Source organism: Ustilaginoidea virens, chromosome 1 (assembly GCF_000687475.1).
Source record: "Ustilaginoidea virens chromosome 1, complete sequence".
Classification (NCBI taxonomy): domain Eukaryota; kingdom Fungi; phylum Ascomycota; class Sordariomycetes; order Hypocreales; family Clavicipitaceae; genus Ustilaginoidea; species Ustilaginoidea virens.
Genome location: NC_057316.1, coordinates 4,361,325 through 4,375,427, shown reverse-complemented (window position 1 = coordinate 4,375,427; position 14,103 = coordinate 4,361,325). Strand labels below are relative to the sequence as shown.

The window sequence follows — 14,103 nt, the reverse complement described above, 5'->3', positions numbered from 1 at the left end:
TGACCTGGCGACAGCCAGGTGCTGTCGGCGACGCCGCGTTCAAAAGTAATGTTCCCGTTGCGCCTATTGCTGGTATCATATCAACATGCTCCTCGCCATGCTTGCCAATCCGCGCCCAAAACCCTAACCGATACCTCAATCCATCCAATCAATCAATCCAACCGGCTCGAGCCGAAATAAAGCACACACATACACACGCGCACACGCGCACACGCGCACAAAAAAGTCTTCATCGACGAGGCCCATTCCTCCAGAGTGCTTCGCCGATCGCTGCCTGCGCGTCTGTCAGTGCCGCCTGCCTCCGATGACGGTCGCCGTAGCCGTCGTCGTCGTCGTGTCCCTGCGCCAGACCGATCGGGTGGGCATCGGGGTGAGCCCGCGTTACCCGATAAGGCTCGTCGTACGGCGACGCGTCCCTCCGCGGCCGCGGAGGAGGCGGCCTCGTGTCGTACGAGCGCTGCTCGGGATTCGGCTGCGCGTGGTCCATCAGACCGGCGTTTTCCTCCGCCCCGGCCATCCCGGCATTGCGACGGGACGCGGCCTGTTGCTGTTGTTGCTGTTGCTGCTGCTGCGCAGGGTGAGCGTTGGGTTCGGTCGGTTTGTACTGGCCATAGCCAGGGACCGGCGTCGAGACTCCGGCGGTGGGTCGCAGGCCGTCGTACGGAACCGGCCCGTCCTTGCCGTCCGGCAGACTGTCCATTTCCAGGCTGTCGCCGTGGTTCAGCCTGTAGCTAATGTCCTCTTTGCGGCGCTTGACCCCGCAGAACAGCCATCTCATCCCCCTTCCAAACGCCTTGATAAAGTCCCACAAGTTCAAGGCGTCGAAGATGGCCATGAAGCCCATGAAGCCGCCCGAGGCCGCTTCCCGGGTGTTCGCTTCCGAGGGAATGGCCTTGTCGGCGTCGGGCACGGGGTAAAAGGTCAGCGGGGCGCTGTCGGTGTAGGGGGCGTAGGGGAAGGCCCAAAGATGAAGAACGGCGAACAAGGCCATCTCGACGCAGAGGAGCAGGGCCGGGATGCCGACCTTGAGGTCGGGATAGGCGAGAGCCTGGTTGGGGTGGACAATCTTAAGAGTCGACGTGCCAACCGAGATGGCGGACGCTTGCCAAAAGGACAAGAAGACTACCAGCTTGATGGCGACAATCTTGACGAATAGCTTGTGCTCCGCGAGCGCTTCCTTGAGCTGCACGTAGAATTGGATGAGGCAATACATGGCGATGGTGACCGCCACGGCGTTGAGAACAATGACCTAGACGGCGGGTCAGGTCAGTCAGGTCAGCTTTCACAGGGCGGGCGGTTGCCCAAAAAAAAATAATAATAACGAGGCCCCACGTACCCAAATGTGCCCAAAAACCGGACTGTTGGAGCTTTCGCAGTATCTCTTGTAGTACTGGGCCACCACGGCTGATATGGTCATGGCGACTCGGATGAAGCAGTAGTGGTAGACGCCGATCCAGATGATGTTGAACCAGGTCAAGCCGCTGGTGGGTGTCCTCCAGATGCCTCGTTGGCCTCCGCAGCACTTGGCGAACCAGTTGATGGGCAAGACCCACGGCTTCACGGGGCGAAGCTCCCGAAAGAAGGCTTTCTGTCTGTGCAGGTCGGGAGCAACGTAGTGGCAGAGGAGCGCAAAGAAGGAGGCAATGGCAAAGGCTTCGTAGCAGTCGGATATGACTTGGAAGTAAATGGCGTGCCAGTACCACTCCAGCTGCAGAAAGGAGGAGATGGCGTATACTGGGACCATGAAGAGGATGCGGATGATGCTATGTGATGAGAGCGGGCCCGAGGCTCGGGTTAGCCACCAAAAGAATTGCTGAACGGAATCGCAAACGCAAGGGATGTGAGTGGACGAGGGAGGGCTCACTATCTTTGCTCGCGTGGCTGCGTGTAGTGCAGAGCGTGCATCCAAACGAGGTACAGGCTCAAGGCGGTGGCGATGAGGGTGCACGAGGCGGCGATGATTCGAGCTAGGTCATGGAAGTTGAGCGGTCCAACGAGAATCCTTTCTGAGCCCGGAGAGACTGGGAGAGAGCAGGAAGCATCAGCGTGGGGGGTCATGTTATGCACTGATGTCATGCACCTTGATGCGTGAAGGGCCGCATTGGTTCTGCGCGTGTGCCGTAATGCTGTCTGTCCATCGCGAAAAGGGGGGCGGGGGGGGGGGGGCTCGACATACTCCTCAGGTCATCCAGCGTGGAGTTGCAGGTTAGATTCATTATGATGTATCGTCGTCGCGGCTGCGGCCGCTCCCATCAACGTCGTCGCGGCGATGACTGGGTCCAGCGACGCGACAAGCAAAGCCTGGCGTCTCGGGCAGTGTCCCACCGGTGTCGATGTTGGGTTTCGTTGAAGTCGACAAGACAGCGAGACAGCGAGACAGACGAGACAGCCCCTGAGGCGCCCAATGCTAGGCGGCCAGAGTTATATCGCGGGCTTCGTTCGGTCGGCAGGCTTTCAAGTACGGCGGGTGGGCAAAAGACAGCTTGTGTTGATTTCAAACCGGCCAAACTACCAGTCAGCACAAAAAGAGAAGAAGAAAAAAATCCCGTCTGGTTCTGGAGGGAGAGTTATTCGTTATCGTTCTGAGACGGCAAAAAAAAAAAAAAAAAAAAGGGGGGGGGGGGGGGGGGGCTGTGTCGCGTTGCGTTGGGCTGATGGACGCTGGACAAAGGAGCGCGGCAGAGCAGACAAAGAAGCGGGAAAACGAGCGAAAGCAGATATGTAGTGTGAGCAGCACGACCAAGTGTGCCCGCCGCAGGGACATTAAATAAATGCCATCAAGTGTCTGTCTGGTTGCATGGGTGCGGTTACAAAAGAAAGACGGACCAGTTTGTTACGGGCAAAGTGGCAAGGGTTTGACGGACGGACGAGGGCAGGGAAAGCAGATTGGATGGGCAAATAAACGGCCTGGCAGGTGCTACCAGGTGGCAGGCAGCTGTCAATACGGAACACGTCCATGCTACAGAGGTACAAACCTGGGTGGGGAGGAGGTGGTTGGCGCCACTCGACGGCCCCGTCACCGTCACACAGGCACCGGCACGCCACATAGGTAGGTAGCCACCAGACAGCCACGGGCCCTGCCATTGCGTTTGACGCCACCTCCACCTTTTGGGCCCTGCCAAGCTTGGCAGGGACGACCAGACAGCAGCAAGCAGCAGCAGCAGCAGCGGCAGCATTAACATTACATTACGGAGTACATAACATTAACCAACATTCATGCTACGGAGTACGTACTGACGTTGCTGTCGGCCCTCGGGTCAGCAACTCTGACAGACAGACAGCTCGCCAACTGGCCCGCCCGATTGGTCCGACGGGTCATCCGCAGCGGTCGAGCTGAGCCGAGCCACTTGACGCGCAACCGCCGCGCAACCAATGGACGGATTTCCCAACCAACAACAACAGCGCACAGCCCGCGCACACAATCTGTTTCGGCTCCGAGCTGCTGCTCTACTCACCCGTGCCAGCTCTCCCTCCCTCCACACATTACGGAGTACTCCGTACCACTCATTACTCCGCACACCGGTTGGTTACATCAATGACAACGAGCAACGCGTGGCCGGCGGCCTCCGACAAGCTGCAAGATGATCTGCGAATCCCCAGGGGTCTCGAGAGAATCCTCCATCGGGAACCCGGGAATAATACATACCAACGGCCTGGTCCACATTCCGGGTTGGCATGGGTTGGCATAGATAAGACGGTTCCCCCCCAGGGACCAACCGCCTCGGGCTAGCTTTTTCAACAGAGAGCTTTCAACAGCCGTGCAATGGGCCGATGCGATTTTTATATCACAACATCGTCTTATTCAGTCTAGCAGCATCTACGGACTGGACTGGACTGGACTGCCTCTTCTTCTCCAACTCCAGAAACCAACCAGACCAAACATCAACTTCCCCAAACATCCCAAACATGCGCCCCCCCCCCCCCCCCCCACAACCCCCTTGGAAACTAAGGAAATAAGGACAAGGCGGTTTCAGCTTCAACTCGCGCCCACTTTTTCTGCCCCTTGCTCCCCGCAATCGCAGCCCTGTTGCGCCCGAAACGCCTCTCTGTCCATCGCCAGCAGTTCCAGCCCTCGTGTCGCAACATCAGCCTTGGCGTCCCTTCCGTTCCCTCCGACACAGTGAGCGACAGGCTTCCCATGTACCATCAGCGCGCACATGACGGCGTCGTCAGTAAGCGCTCTGGCTCCCGTCTCGGAACCGCACGGAACGTTCTTGACGCATAACCTCCAGGACCGGCACCCAAAGACGTCTTGCATGCGCTTGGTCAGCAGCGTGACCGGGTGTCCTGCCACAAACGAGTCATGCATCGTCATGCTTGTAAAGTGCGGCGCTATAAAGTCGTTGAAGAAGCCGCGCACGACCTTGTAGTTGTATTTCGAGTCGACAAACATGGCTCCCACGAAAGCTTCCAGCACGTCCGACAGGAACTTTGGCGGCTGCGCGACGTTGACCCACCACCAGTCTGCCCGCGGCCGTCGCCCATCGCCATCTTCTGCCGACGCTTCCTCGGCCCGCCTCAGTTCCTCCACAAACCTGGCCATCTGGCCTGCCATGGCCGCCGCAGTGGTCAGGACGTGTTTATGCAGCCCCAGCTCGACGCATAAGCAGCCGAAGAAGTTGTTCGAAACCATGCACATCTTGTGTTCCGTCAGCCACTGCGGATCAGCCCCGGGGAACTGCTTGAAGAGGTAGTCTACCGCCACGAGATCTAGCAAGGCGTCGCCCAGAAACTCTAGCCTCTGGTAATGGGGTAGCTGCGGCTCGTACGTGTACGACGGGTGCTTGAACGCGCTGCGAAGAAGCCTTGGGGAGTTGAACATGTACCCTGTCGACTTGTGAACCTTGCCCGCCGCGAATCGTTCGGCAGCAGTTGTCGGAGCCGTCTGCCACTGCGGAACCGCGTATCTGTCGTAGTAGTCGCTGAATCTGCTCATGTCGTGGTTTTTACTGCGCACCATCTTGGTGACCGCCCTGACGGCGAGATCCATTGACCCGTCTGAATCACACATGTACGCGGCGCCAATAAGAGCCTCGCAGACGTCGGCAATGCTCTTGTCGGCAAGGCTGTGGGTCGCTTTGGACTTGAGCGCTTTGCCCTTCTTCAGCGGCAGATCCGGGTACCAAGTGCGGCGATTGAAGCCTTTGGATCGTATGTACTCCTGCAGCTTCCTATCTACGGCATGGTTGAACAGATTCTTGTTGCACACCATCAGCATTCTCTCGACGTGGCATTCAAACTCGCCATCGTTGGGCATCAGTGTGAATAGCGAGATTGTCGTCGCCATCTTGAGAAACGTGTCGCCGAGAAACTCCAATCTCTCGTAGTTGTCGCCCATGCCTCGCTGGAAATTGATTTGCTCCTCTCCGTGCTGCTCTGTATTGAGGCTGTCCTTGGTCAGTGCCTCCAGAGCTAGGCTGGGTTGCATCTCCAGATCTAGCAGACGACAGGCATCCATGGATATTGCCACCGACTCCACTTTGTACATGATGACGGGAAGTGCCATGGCCGTGGCGACAACGTCAATCGGGAGCTGCAACAGTCAACTTTGTCAGCTTTGCCCGCCCCATTCAATTTCCAGCATGAGAGCAATCAATGACTTGCCGCCGAGACTACCATGGGCTCCAGAATGATGCTGCAGCTCTTGCAGCCAGCCGTCTCGTCGTCTTCGGGCTGGCAAAGCAGGTTTCGTCTGATCGGTAGTAGTTCAGCATGGTAGACGGGTTGTTCCGGATCCCATGTGACTCTGCGTCTGGCGTTGAAGCTCAAGCTGTTGCTGTAATCTGCAATTGTGCCTGCTACTCGGAAGAAACCACGGCTCTTTGGCGGGGGGGCCCCAGCAGGGACGCGGTCACTGGGTCGAAGATGCTCGTTCACTGCGCCTGTGATGAACTTGCGAGAGCCGTCTAATGGATCGTAAACAAATTTGTGGGCTAGTTCATCAGTTATCTGCCATCCTGGCGTTGGCATTGTTTCATTGACCTGGGCCATAGACTCCAGTAAAGCCCAATCAATTAACCTGCGGGTATCGACCTTGACATCCGAGGCGTCGCGGTTGCTGCACGGGGCGAAGTAGTAAGGCAGGTTTTCTCCTTTGCAGTCGAATTCCTTGCTGAAGACATCTTTGAATATCGTGAATGTAAAGCCAGCAATAAGGGCAACTTCAGAAGCCTCCACTGCTGTGCTTTGGTCATACTGCACTGGCTTTACCGTCCTCCTCTCAGTCGTTCCAACATGAAGCGTGATTGGTGCCAGGGCGGGCAGCTTCGACCGAGTCAGTACCAAGAGTGAGCGGCCCGTCTTCCCCGGGAGGGCGGAACCATCCATCGTGAAGACGGCGACATAAAGCTCCGCTGGAGCTCCGGTTTGAGACCAGACATCGGGCTTCAAGCGCATAGTATATTCCGAACGTTTGCTGGAACTGAGGCCTAGTCGAGCGTTTCGCATGGCTGGCAGCCTCTTCTTCAAAGTTGACTGGAGGTGGCCATCAATGTAGCCCCGGTAGAACATGTCAATACAGGCTTCAAACGCCGCTGATGCTCTAGCCAATGTCTTGCTTCGTTGGGGGGTCCCGCGAAGGGTCTTTACCGGGCTGGAGTCGGGCAAGATCAAAGTCGCAATGTAGTTGCTACCCTTGTATGTCGGAGTCACGATATATTCTGGGTGCAGCCCGTCTCCGTCTGGGAGCGACGAAACGAATTTAGCCAACACCTGCTGGCTAGAGTAATACGTCATCTGCGCTTCAGTTTCTGGAATCTTGAATATGCGCTGAGATTTACTTTCAAGTTCCATGTCTTGCGCCCGCTGGTCGGTATCAAGGTCCTGGTCTGTTACCTTCCTGTCCTGAGAAAGGACGGAAACGAAACGCCGCAAAGCGCTTGCATTTAGCGTCGCTTCCTTTAACCTCCTAAAATGCTGCATGTTGTTCTCCTCGAGCATGGAGATGTAGGTAGAGTTGGCTCGCCTGGCTCTGCCTTTAGATTGAATGTATTGTATCGGCGAATCGTACAAGTCGAACCTCACAATCAAGTCACAATCCGGAATGTCGATTCCTTCTTCAGCTACCTGCGTTGCAAACAAGCAGTTGATTTCACCCCTTCGAAAGCGATGCATCGTGTTGAATTGTTCTTTGATAGACATGTTTGCAATGCTGGATGACATGGTCTGAGACCCAACCTTTGCGTGAGTTGGTCAGTAATGTCCTCCCCGGGTCACTACCATACACTCGAGATGAATTGAATGCCTACCACATATCCGGGAAACATGTTTGGGACCAGGATCGGAGCCTGTTGAAAAGCGGTAGAAAGAACTAACGCAGTGTAGCGCTTCTGAACGAATACAATGCTTCGCCGGGAGCTGTTGGTTGAGAAGGCGTCCGAAAGGATGTCTCGAAGAGCAAGGAACTTGGTCGAAAACCGATCGGTCGAGACTGCTAATGGGGGTTGGATCTCCATGTATTCACGAATCGATTTCCTGGCCTGCCTGATTGCTGCATAGATATGGTCCTGCTCACAGAAGAGGTTTGAATCAACGTCGCTGTCGGTCATCTTGGCAAGGTAAAGTTCGGCATCAATATCCTGCTCCCAGTGGATTGCATCATTCATGGCTACTTGCATTGCACCAGAATTACTGCGCATAAAATTCGTGGTCCAATACTCGTCCGCACAACCAGGGCCTATGCTGCTTGCTATGTCTTGTGCGGCCTCCAGATGAACCATGAATTCCGGTCGGCCTGCGAAAACGGCGCAAAGAGTGTGCCAAAGCTGAGTGCGGGCATCTTCTGGTTTCAGGAGCCGGCCATAGTATACAACGCGTTCAAGTTGTTGTCTCTTCCCCATTTCTCGCATCAGTTCCTCGTCGGGAACGGTAGCAATTCTGCTATGGAGGGTGGTTTCTAGCTCGAGGGCAGCGGCCTGCAAATCGTTTGTCTTTGAGTCGACGGGAGATGCAGTCATGCCTAGGATTCGCGGACGGTCAGTTTTCGTCCTGATGTAGTAGTCTCTTACGATTTTGGCGTAAGGGTGACTTTTTTTGGTGTGATGTGCTTCGTCAAAGACGAGCAAGTTGATGCGACTCATTGTCACGAAACCACAGGTCAGGCCATCCAGCAGGATCTGAGCGGTACAAACAATGACCATGTTCTCGCTCATGATCGCGTCCCAGTCCTCCCTTTTCAGGCCTGTGGCCGCATTGCTACCGTGGAGTTTACCCACAGGGTATTCAAGATTCTGGCGGAGGACGTTGTACTGTTGCATGCAGAGCACCACTTTGTCAACGAGAAAGAATGCCGTTTTGGGAGGATTTCCTTGCTCTCTGTGCTCCAATTCAGCACTGAGTGTGTGTCGAAGAAGCAGCGCCGCGATAAGAGTCTTTCCGGAGCCTGCCGGCTGAAAGTTAGCGTATACTCAACGACGTAGAAGGGGTTTTTCCATGCCCGTGTCCAGAACGACAATCGTATTCTCCTTCTTTGCTCGCTCAAACAGATCTATCTGATATTGACGAGGCGTGGTAATGATTTTATCCGATTCCATATCTGGGCGAGGAATCAGAGGAGTTGTCTCTCCAAGAGTATCTTTCGGGTCATCTCCCAATGGCAAACGCTCCTTCGCAAAACTTGCAACCCATTTTTGAAAGGCCGCGTCCTCGGAGTGTTGGCGCTTCTCAGGCTTTGTGTAGGAATGCTCCGTGGTGAGGCGGTATTTTTCCATGGCATCGTCACCATCGCTCCCGAACCCTTCCGTCGAAGGCTCCTCAGCTTTTGTTGCTGCCATTGCCGTGCGACAGAGTTGCAAGCGGGACATGGGTCATGTGGCTCGGTGAAGCATCCGACTGCATCGTCTTGAAAGAGGTTTTACGAGAAATTCTACCAGAAAAAGCTGGTATTTCAGATGGCTTACCATTCAGCATTTTGGTTGCTTGTGGGGGGGCTTAAGCTTTCTGGTTTGATTTGACTGACAGTTGGTTGCCAGCTGGTCAAGACGGCTCACCAGATAGGTAGGCAGCTGGTGGCATTATTCTGCAGCCGTCAAACTTGACGATAATCATTAGTCTGGTCGTTAAGAATCACGAGAATGGTTTCTCTCAACAAACGCAGGTCCGGTTGATTAATCACAGACCTCAACCAACCTTGTCACTCGCAAACTCTGTTGTATCCCACGAGCCTACAGTTTGACGAATCTGGATGCCGCACGCAGCCAATCTCTAAAGTGCGAAAGGTAATGTCGAGACATGGCTGTGATTCATCGCGAAGCCATATCACCGTCATCTACTCATTAGGCCAGGATAGAGTTGTCCTAGTCGGAATGTTTTTGGTCATGAATACATTTTTCTCTGCGCAAACGAAGTAGATGAATTCCGCCTGACCGAGAATGCAACGGCTTTCAGATTCAAGGGCCTTTGGGGCAATGCAGCCATGTTCCTGCCTCGACACCCGCAATGGTGTCTACATTTTCTTTTCGGTTCTGTCCGACGCGACGGCGTAGGGTTTCGACCTCCGGACGGCTCCGATTCCAGCGACCAATGACCGTGACATTCATTATCTGGATTGGTGCGGCGGATTCGACACGGAGAGGACCAGATGACAGGAGGCCGGAAAGGATGCAACTTGCCGCCTTGTTTTAGAGTAAGAAGAGTGATTGGATGGCCTTGTTAGTGAATCCGAGCCATCATGTGCACCTCACCAGCTAAAGAATCCGCGATAATCACCGAGGAGCCCCATAAATCCACATCACCCTGCTCGGACCGGGATAAAGGAGGAACAGTACGGAGTATATCCCCTTCCCGACCGTCACGAGTACCCCTTGACCAGTGAATAAATAACTGCACCCTCGGCTTATGCGATGGCAGCCAACTCGGTCATAACCGTCCTCTGCTCCCGGCAGATGATTTCAAGCCCGCGTCTGCGAGACACGCCAACTTTGCAGAAATGAAGTTTCTCCTCCGCCTCAACCTGACCTTGCTTGCCGCTTTTGCACGTCTAGCCCAAGGCAACCACCGGATCAGAGAGAGGGAGACGGTGTGCCCAGTCCCCTTGAAGATTCCTTTTACGCTGTTCCCGAGGGCCTGGAGAGCGTCAGGCCCGGAACGATCCTGAAACATAGGAAGCCCCCGGCTCCCATCGCGGCTTTTGGCGCCGCAAGGATCAACCTCCAGGACAGCCACCAGATCCTGTACAGGACGTCGGACAGCTCTGGAAATGCGACGGCCACGGTGCTCACGGTTCTGATCCCGCACAACGCCGACTTTGGCAAGGTCCTGTCGTACCAGGTCCTGGAGGATGCTGCCTACGCCCGCTGCGCGCCGTCGTACGTGTTCCAGTTTGGCGCGTCGACGGGCGGCTTATTCGGCACAGTAGCAAACCAGGCCGAGCTGCTCCTGATCGAGGCTGCTCTCGAGGAGGGCTGGGTGGTTGTGGCGCCGGATTACCAAGGCCCGCGGGCGGCGTTCCTCGCCAACAAGCTCGCTGGCCACAGCATCCTCGACGGCATCCGCGCCGCCCTGAGCTCGGGGGAGATTACGGGCATCCGCGGCGACGCCACCGTCAGCCTATGGGGCTACTCGGGCGGCTGCGTGGCGACTACCTTTGCCGTCGAGCTGCAGCCGTCGTACGCTCCCGAGTTGGGGGCGAGCATCGCCGGCGCAGCGCTCGGCGGTCCCGTTCCCGACTTGTCGTCTTGCCTGGCCACCATCAACAAGGGCCCTCTGGCCGGCCTCATCCCCGCCGGCATAATCGGTCTGTCGGCCGAGTACCCCGCCCTTGCCGCCCTGGTGGACGAGCAGCTGCTGCCCAGGTACAGGGAAAAGTTCTACAAGGCCGGGCGGGAGTGCCTGGTGGCCAACCTGGCCAACTTTCTGCTCGCAGATGTCTTCGCCATGGCCAAGGACAGGGCCATCTTCAGCCAAGGACTGGCGAAAACCATCATGGACCAAAACTCTGCTGGCCAAGCTACGCCCAAGGTCCCGCTCTTCATCTACAAGGCAATCCACGACGAGGTCTCGCCCATCCGCTACACTGACGAGCTCGTCAAGGGCTACTGCGACAAGGGCGCCTCTGTCGAGTACGTCAAGCACCCCGAAGCTCTTCACTCCACTCTCTCCTCCACGGGAGCCCCGGCGGCCTTTGCCTGGCTCAAGGGCATCATGAGCGGGAAGAAGAAGCCCGACAAGAAGTGCTCGACCAAGGTGGCGAGGAACCGTCTCTGGGATCGTAGCACCTATCAAGTAATGCCCAAGTTTATCGCGGACGCGCTGCTGGACCTGATGGGGAAACCGGTAGGCCCGGGGGGTCTCTTGGAGTCTGGAATGCAGAGCCGTGACGCGCCTGGGCTTGGAGACACGGGAGCGCAGAGTTGCCCTGCCCCTGGAATTTTCGTGGTCAGATAGTTGAATTTCATCAAGTTGGCCAGCCAGCATCAGCGGCAAACTCCCATGCGACTGTGCCCCAAGCTTCTTTTCCAAATCCAGGCAGGCCCCTTTGCACGTTGTTTCTTTTCTTTTCTCTTTTCTTTTCTTTTCTTTTCCTTTCTTTTATTTTATTAGGCACCTACTTAGCTGACCAAGACAAGCTTTTTCTTTTCCTTTTTCCCCAACGTCGTGATTTGCGATGCGAAGCAGTTTCCCGCTTTCGACGAACCATTCTGAACGCAGCGACCCCAGAGCCAAGCCGACCGACCTCTTTTTTTTTTGCACTTATCCTGCAGCCCCAAATCTCCATTAACGACAGATGACATCTGCAGCAAAAGACGACCCAAAAACCAGTACTCATGCGATTACAAGCGCCCCCCCCCCCTTCTTCCACCTAACCCCCTTCTAGTCGCCAGTCCCCTGCCTCATGACTCCTCGGCACTGCCCATTGTCCACAAGACACTTGATCTCCTCCACCGTCCTGCCCTGCTTTTCCCACATGGGCAGCTTCCTCTCGGGGTCGAACTTGACCAACCTCAGGTACGGATCCTTCTCCTCCTTGGGCTTGCCCATCAACCCCTGCTGGTTGCCGTGGAGCAGCCAGGAGATGCTCGTGTGCCTGAACAAGAGGCCGACGTGATCGTCCTTGGAGCCGCCGGTCTGACGAAAGTCCATCTCGGACAGGAAGACGAGGTGGTGCTCGGTGGTGAAGAGTCGGAAGGAGATGCTGGCGCGGCGGCTCTCGATGCCGAAGTGCCGCCCGACCGCCTTCTTGTCCTGCAGGTCGCGCCAGATGGTGTACCTGCTGCCGTCGTGGTAGTAGGTCAGCTGGCAGCGGAGGCGGTCGGTGTTTGTGCTGGAGTAGGGGTTGACGAAGACGATGCGGTTGTCGTCGGGGTACTTGACCGACATGTTGCGCCAGGACCACTGGACCATGGCGCCGCCGCCGTCGATGTGGTCGGGCAGGGCGGTGTCGAGGCGGAAGGGCTCAAAGTGGGTGAGGTTGCCGCGGGCGACGCGGCGGAAGTTGTCGCCGGGCAGGCCCTTGTCGTTGCGGAGCAGGCCGTCGTCGGGGGTCTGGACGATGGTGCCCTCCTCGCCGGAGCCGTCGAGCAGCACGTAGGACCAGGTGCGCTTGCCGGGCGGGCCGCGGCCGACGATGTTGCGGCCCATGGCGGGGACGACGACCTCGCCGGAGCGGAGGACGATGCCGCGCCCGGGCCCGACCACGTCCCACCCCCACCCGGGCGGGGTGAGCTGGTCCGTCACGTCGACGGGCGTCGTCCAGGTCAGGCCGTCGTCGGGGCTCTGCGTCAGGAACAGCCGCCGGCGGCCCTCGGGCGTGGCGTCCACCTTGCGCGTCACCTCGCCCGTGGCCAGGGTCTCGTTGCCGCGCCGGCTGCGGTCGTGCCGGTTCCAGTTCATGAAGAGGTACAGCGTGTCGCCGTCCGGCACGGCCGTCGGGTTGGTCCACGAGCCCGCCGCGCCGGGCGTCAGCTCCGACAGGGGCATCCAGAACTTGAGCATGTGCGCCATCCAGCGCGCCTTGCCCTGGTCCTTGTCCTTCTGGCGCTTGACCACGATGGAGATGTGGCCAAAGTCGCGGTTGTCGTAGCGCCGGCCCTCGGCAAAGGCCACCAGCCGCCCGCTGTCGCAGTTGACCACGGACGGGTTGCGGAACGAGTGGAACTTTTGCCCGGCGGCCCCCAGGTCGGCCCGCCGAGAGTTGGCCGGAAAGAAGAGGTTGTAGCGGTGGTGAGCCGGGTCGTGCCGGCCCAGGGCGTCGTACCACCCGTAGCTGTACCAGTTGGACACGTTGCGGTCCCATCGCCAGATGCCGTCGCCAATCTCGGCCCGCGACGCCGGCACCAGCAGCGCGACGAGGGCCACCAGCAGCCGGGCCCAGCGGAGGGGGGGGCCGGAACCGGGGCCGGAGCCGGAGCCGGAGCCGGAGCTGGAGCCGGCGGAACCACCACCCATGGCGATGACTGGAGCGCCCCCGACGGGTGTCTGGTGTGCGTGTGCGTGTGCGTGTTCGTGTTCGTGTCCTTTCTTATCTCGTTGCCCCGAAACGCGGTTCTGCTGCCCGCGTCCTGCTGTTGCTGTGTCTGTGTGCCTGTCTTGCCGAGGGGTTCTTGCTCTCGTCGTCTTCCCTCCCCCATCATATATATATATATATATGTGTGTGTGTGTCTGTGTGTGTATATGTATAGCCCTTTCGTCACGCGATGCCACTGCCGATTGCGCAAGCTTAGCCTTCCCCAGCCAAACTTTGTCTTTCCATCTCTGCCTCTCTTCCGGGCCACTCGCCCCGTCCTCTCTCCCTCTCTCTCTCCCATTTTTTCTTCTTTGAAAAATTCTCTTTAACTTTTTTTCCACAAGTGTCCTCCCCTTTCCCCCCTTTTTACCCTACAGCCCTGCCGTGCCTTTGGCCTTCTTTCCTGCTCCTCGCCAAACCTTGCCGCCACGCAAGCCGAGCCCCGGATGCAGATCCGAATCTTAAATCGCCCGTCCGCCGCTGCCGAGCTTGCAAAGAAGCCTCCGCGGCCCGCTCGCCCCCCCTTCCCGATGGACGCAAAGTTGCCGGGTGCCCAAGTGGCAAGCTAGTTGAGCCAGGCCTCTGCCGGGGGGCAGCTTGTTAAAGATGCATGTCAGGGCGCGACTTGCCAGAGCACCGTCGCCATCGTCAAGAGGAACAGC

At 57.4% G+C, this 14,103-nt stretch overlaps 4 protein-coding genes across 4 annotated transcripts; 1 reads left to right on the top strand and 3 right to left on the bottom strand.

Annotated features, from left to right (window-relative positions):
• Positions 1-229: 229 nt before the first annotated feature.
• Positions 230-2,216, bottom strand: UV8b_00977 (uncharacterized protein; the record flags this gene model as incomplete). Its single annotated transcript, XM_043138475.1, has 4 exons — positions 230-1,249; positions 1,337-1,763; positions 1,865-2,021; positions 2,177-2,216. The coding sequence occupies 4 exons, from the start codon at positions 2,214-2,216 to the stop codon at positions 230-232; spliced, it is 1,644 nt and encodes a 547-aa protein (XP_042994409.1).
• Positions 2,217-3,976: 1,760 nt separating this feature from the next.
• On the bottom strand, positions 3,977-8,771 carry UV8b_00976 (uncharacterized protein; the record flags this gene model as incomplete). Its single annotated transcript, XM_043138474.1, has 4 exons — positions 3,977-5,533; positions 5,605-7,176; positions 7,248-8,380; positions 8,435-8,771. The coding sequence occupies 4 exons, from the start codon at positions 8,769-8,771 to the stop codon at positions 3,977-3,979; spliced, it is 4,599 nt and encodes a 1,532-aa protein (XP_042994408.1).
• Positions 8,772-9,925: 1,154 nt separating this feature from the next.
• On the top strand, positions 9,926-11,382 carry UV8b_00975 (uncharacterized protein; the record flags this gene model as incomplete). Its single annotated transcript, XM_043138473.1, has 2 exons — positions 9,926-9,974; positions 10,037-11,382. 2 exons carry the CDS (start codon positions 9,926-9,928, stop codon positions 11,380-11,382), a joined length of 1,395 nt encoding a protein of 464 aa, XP_042994407.1.
• Positions 11,383-11,808: 426 nt separating this feature from the next.
• Positions 11,809-13,383, bottom strand: UV8b_00974 (uncharacterized protein; the record flags this gene model as incomplete). The annotated part of the gene is made up of 1 exon (XM_043138472.1): positions 11,809-13,383. The coding sequence occupies one exon, from the start codon at positions 13,381-13,383 to the stop codon at positions 11,809-11,811; it is 1,575 nt and encodes a 524-aa protein (XP_042994406.1).
• Between the last annotated feature and the right edge of the window lie 720 nt (positions 13,384-14,103).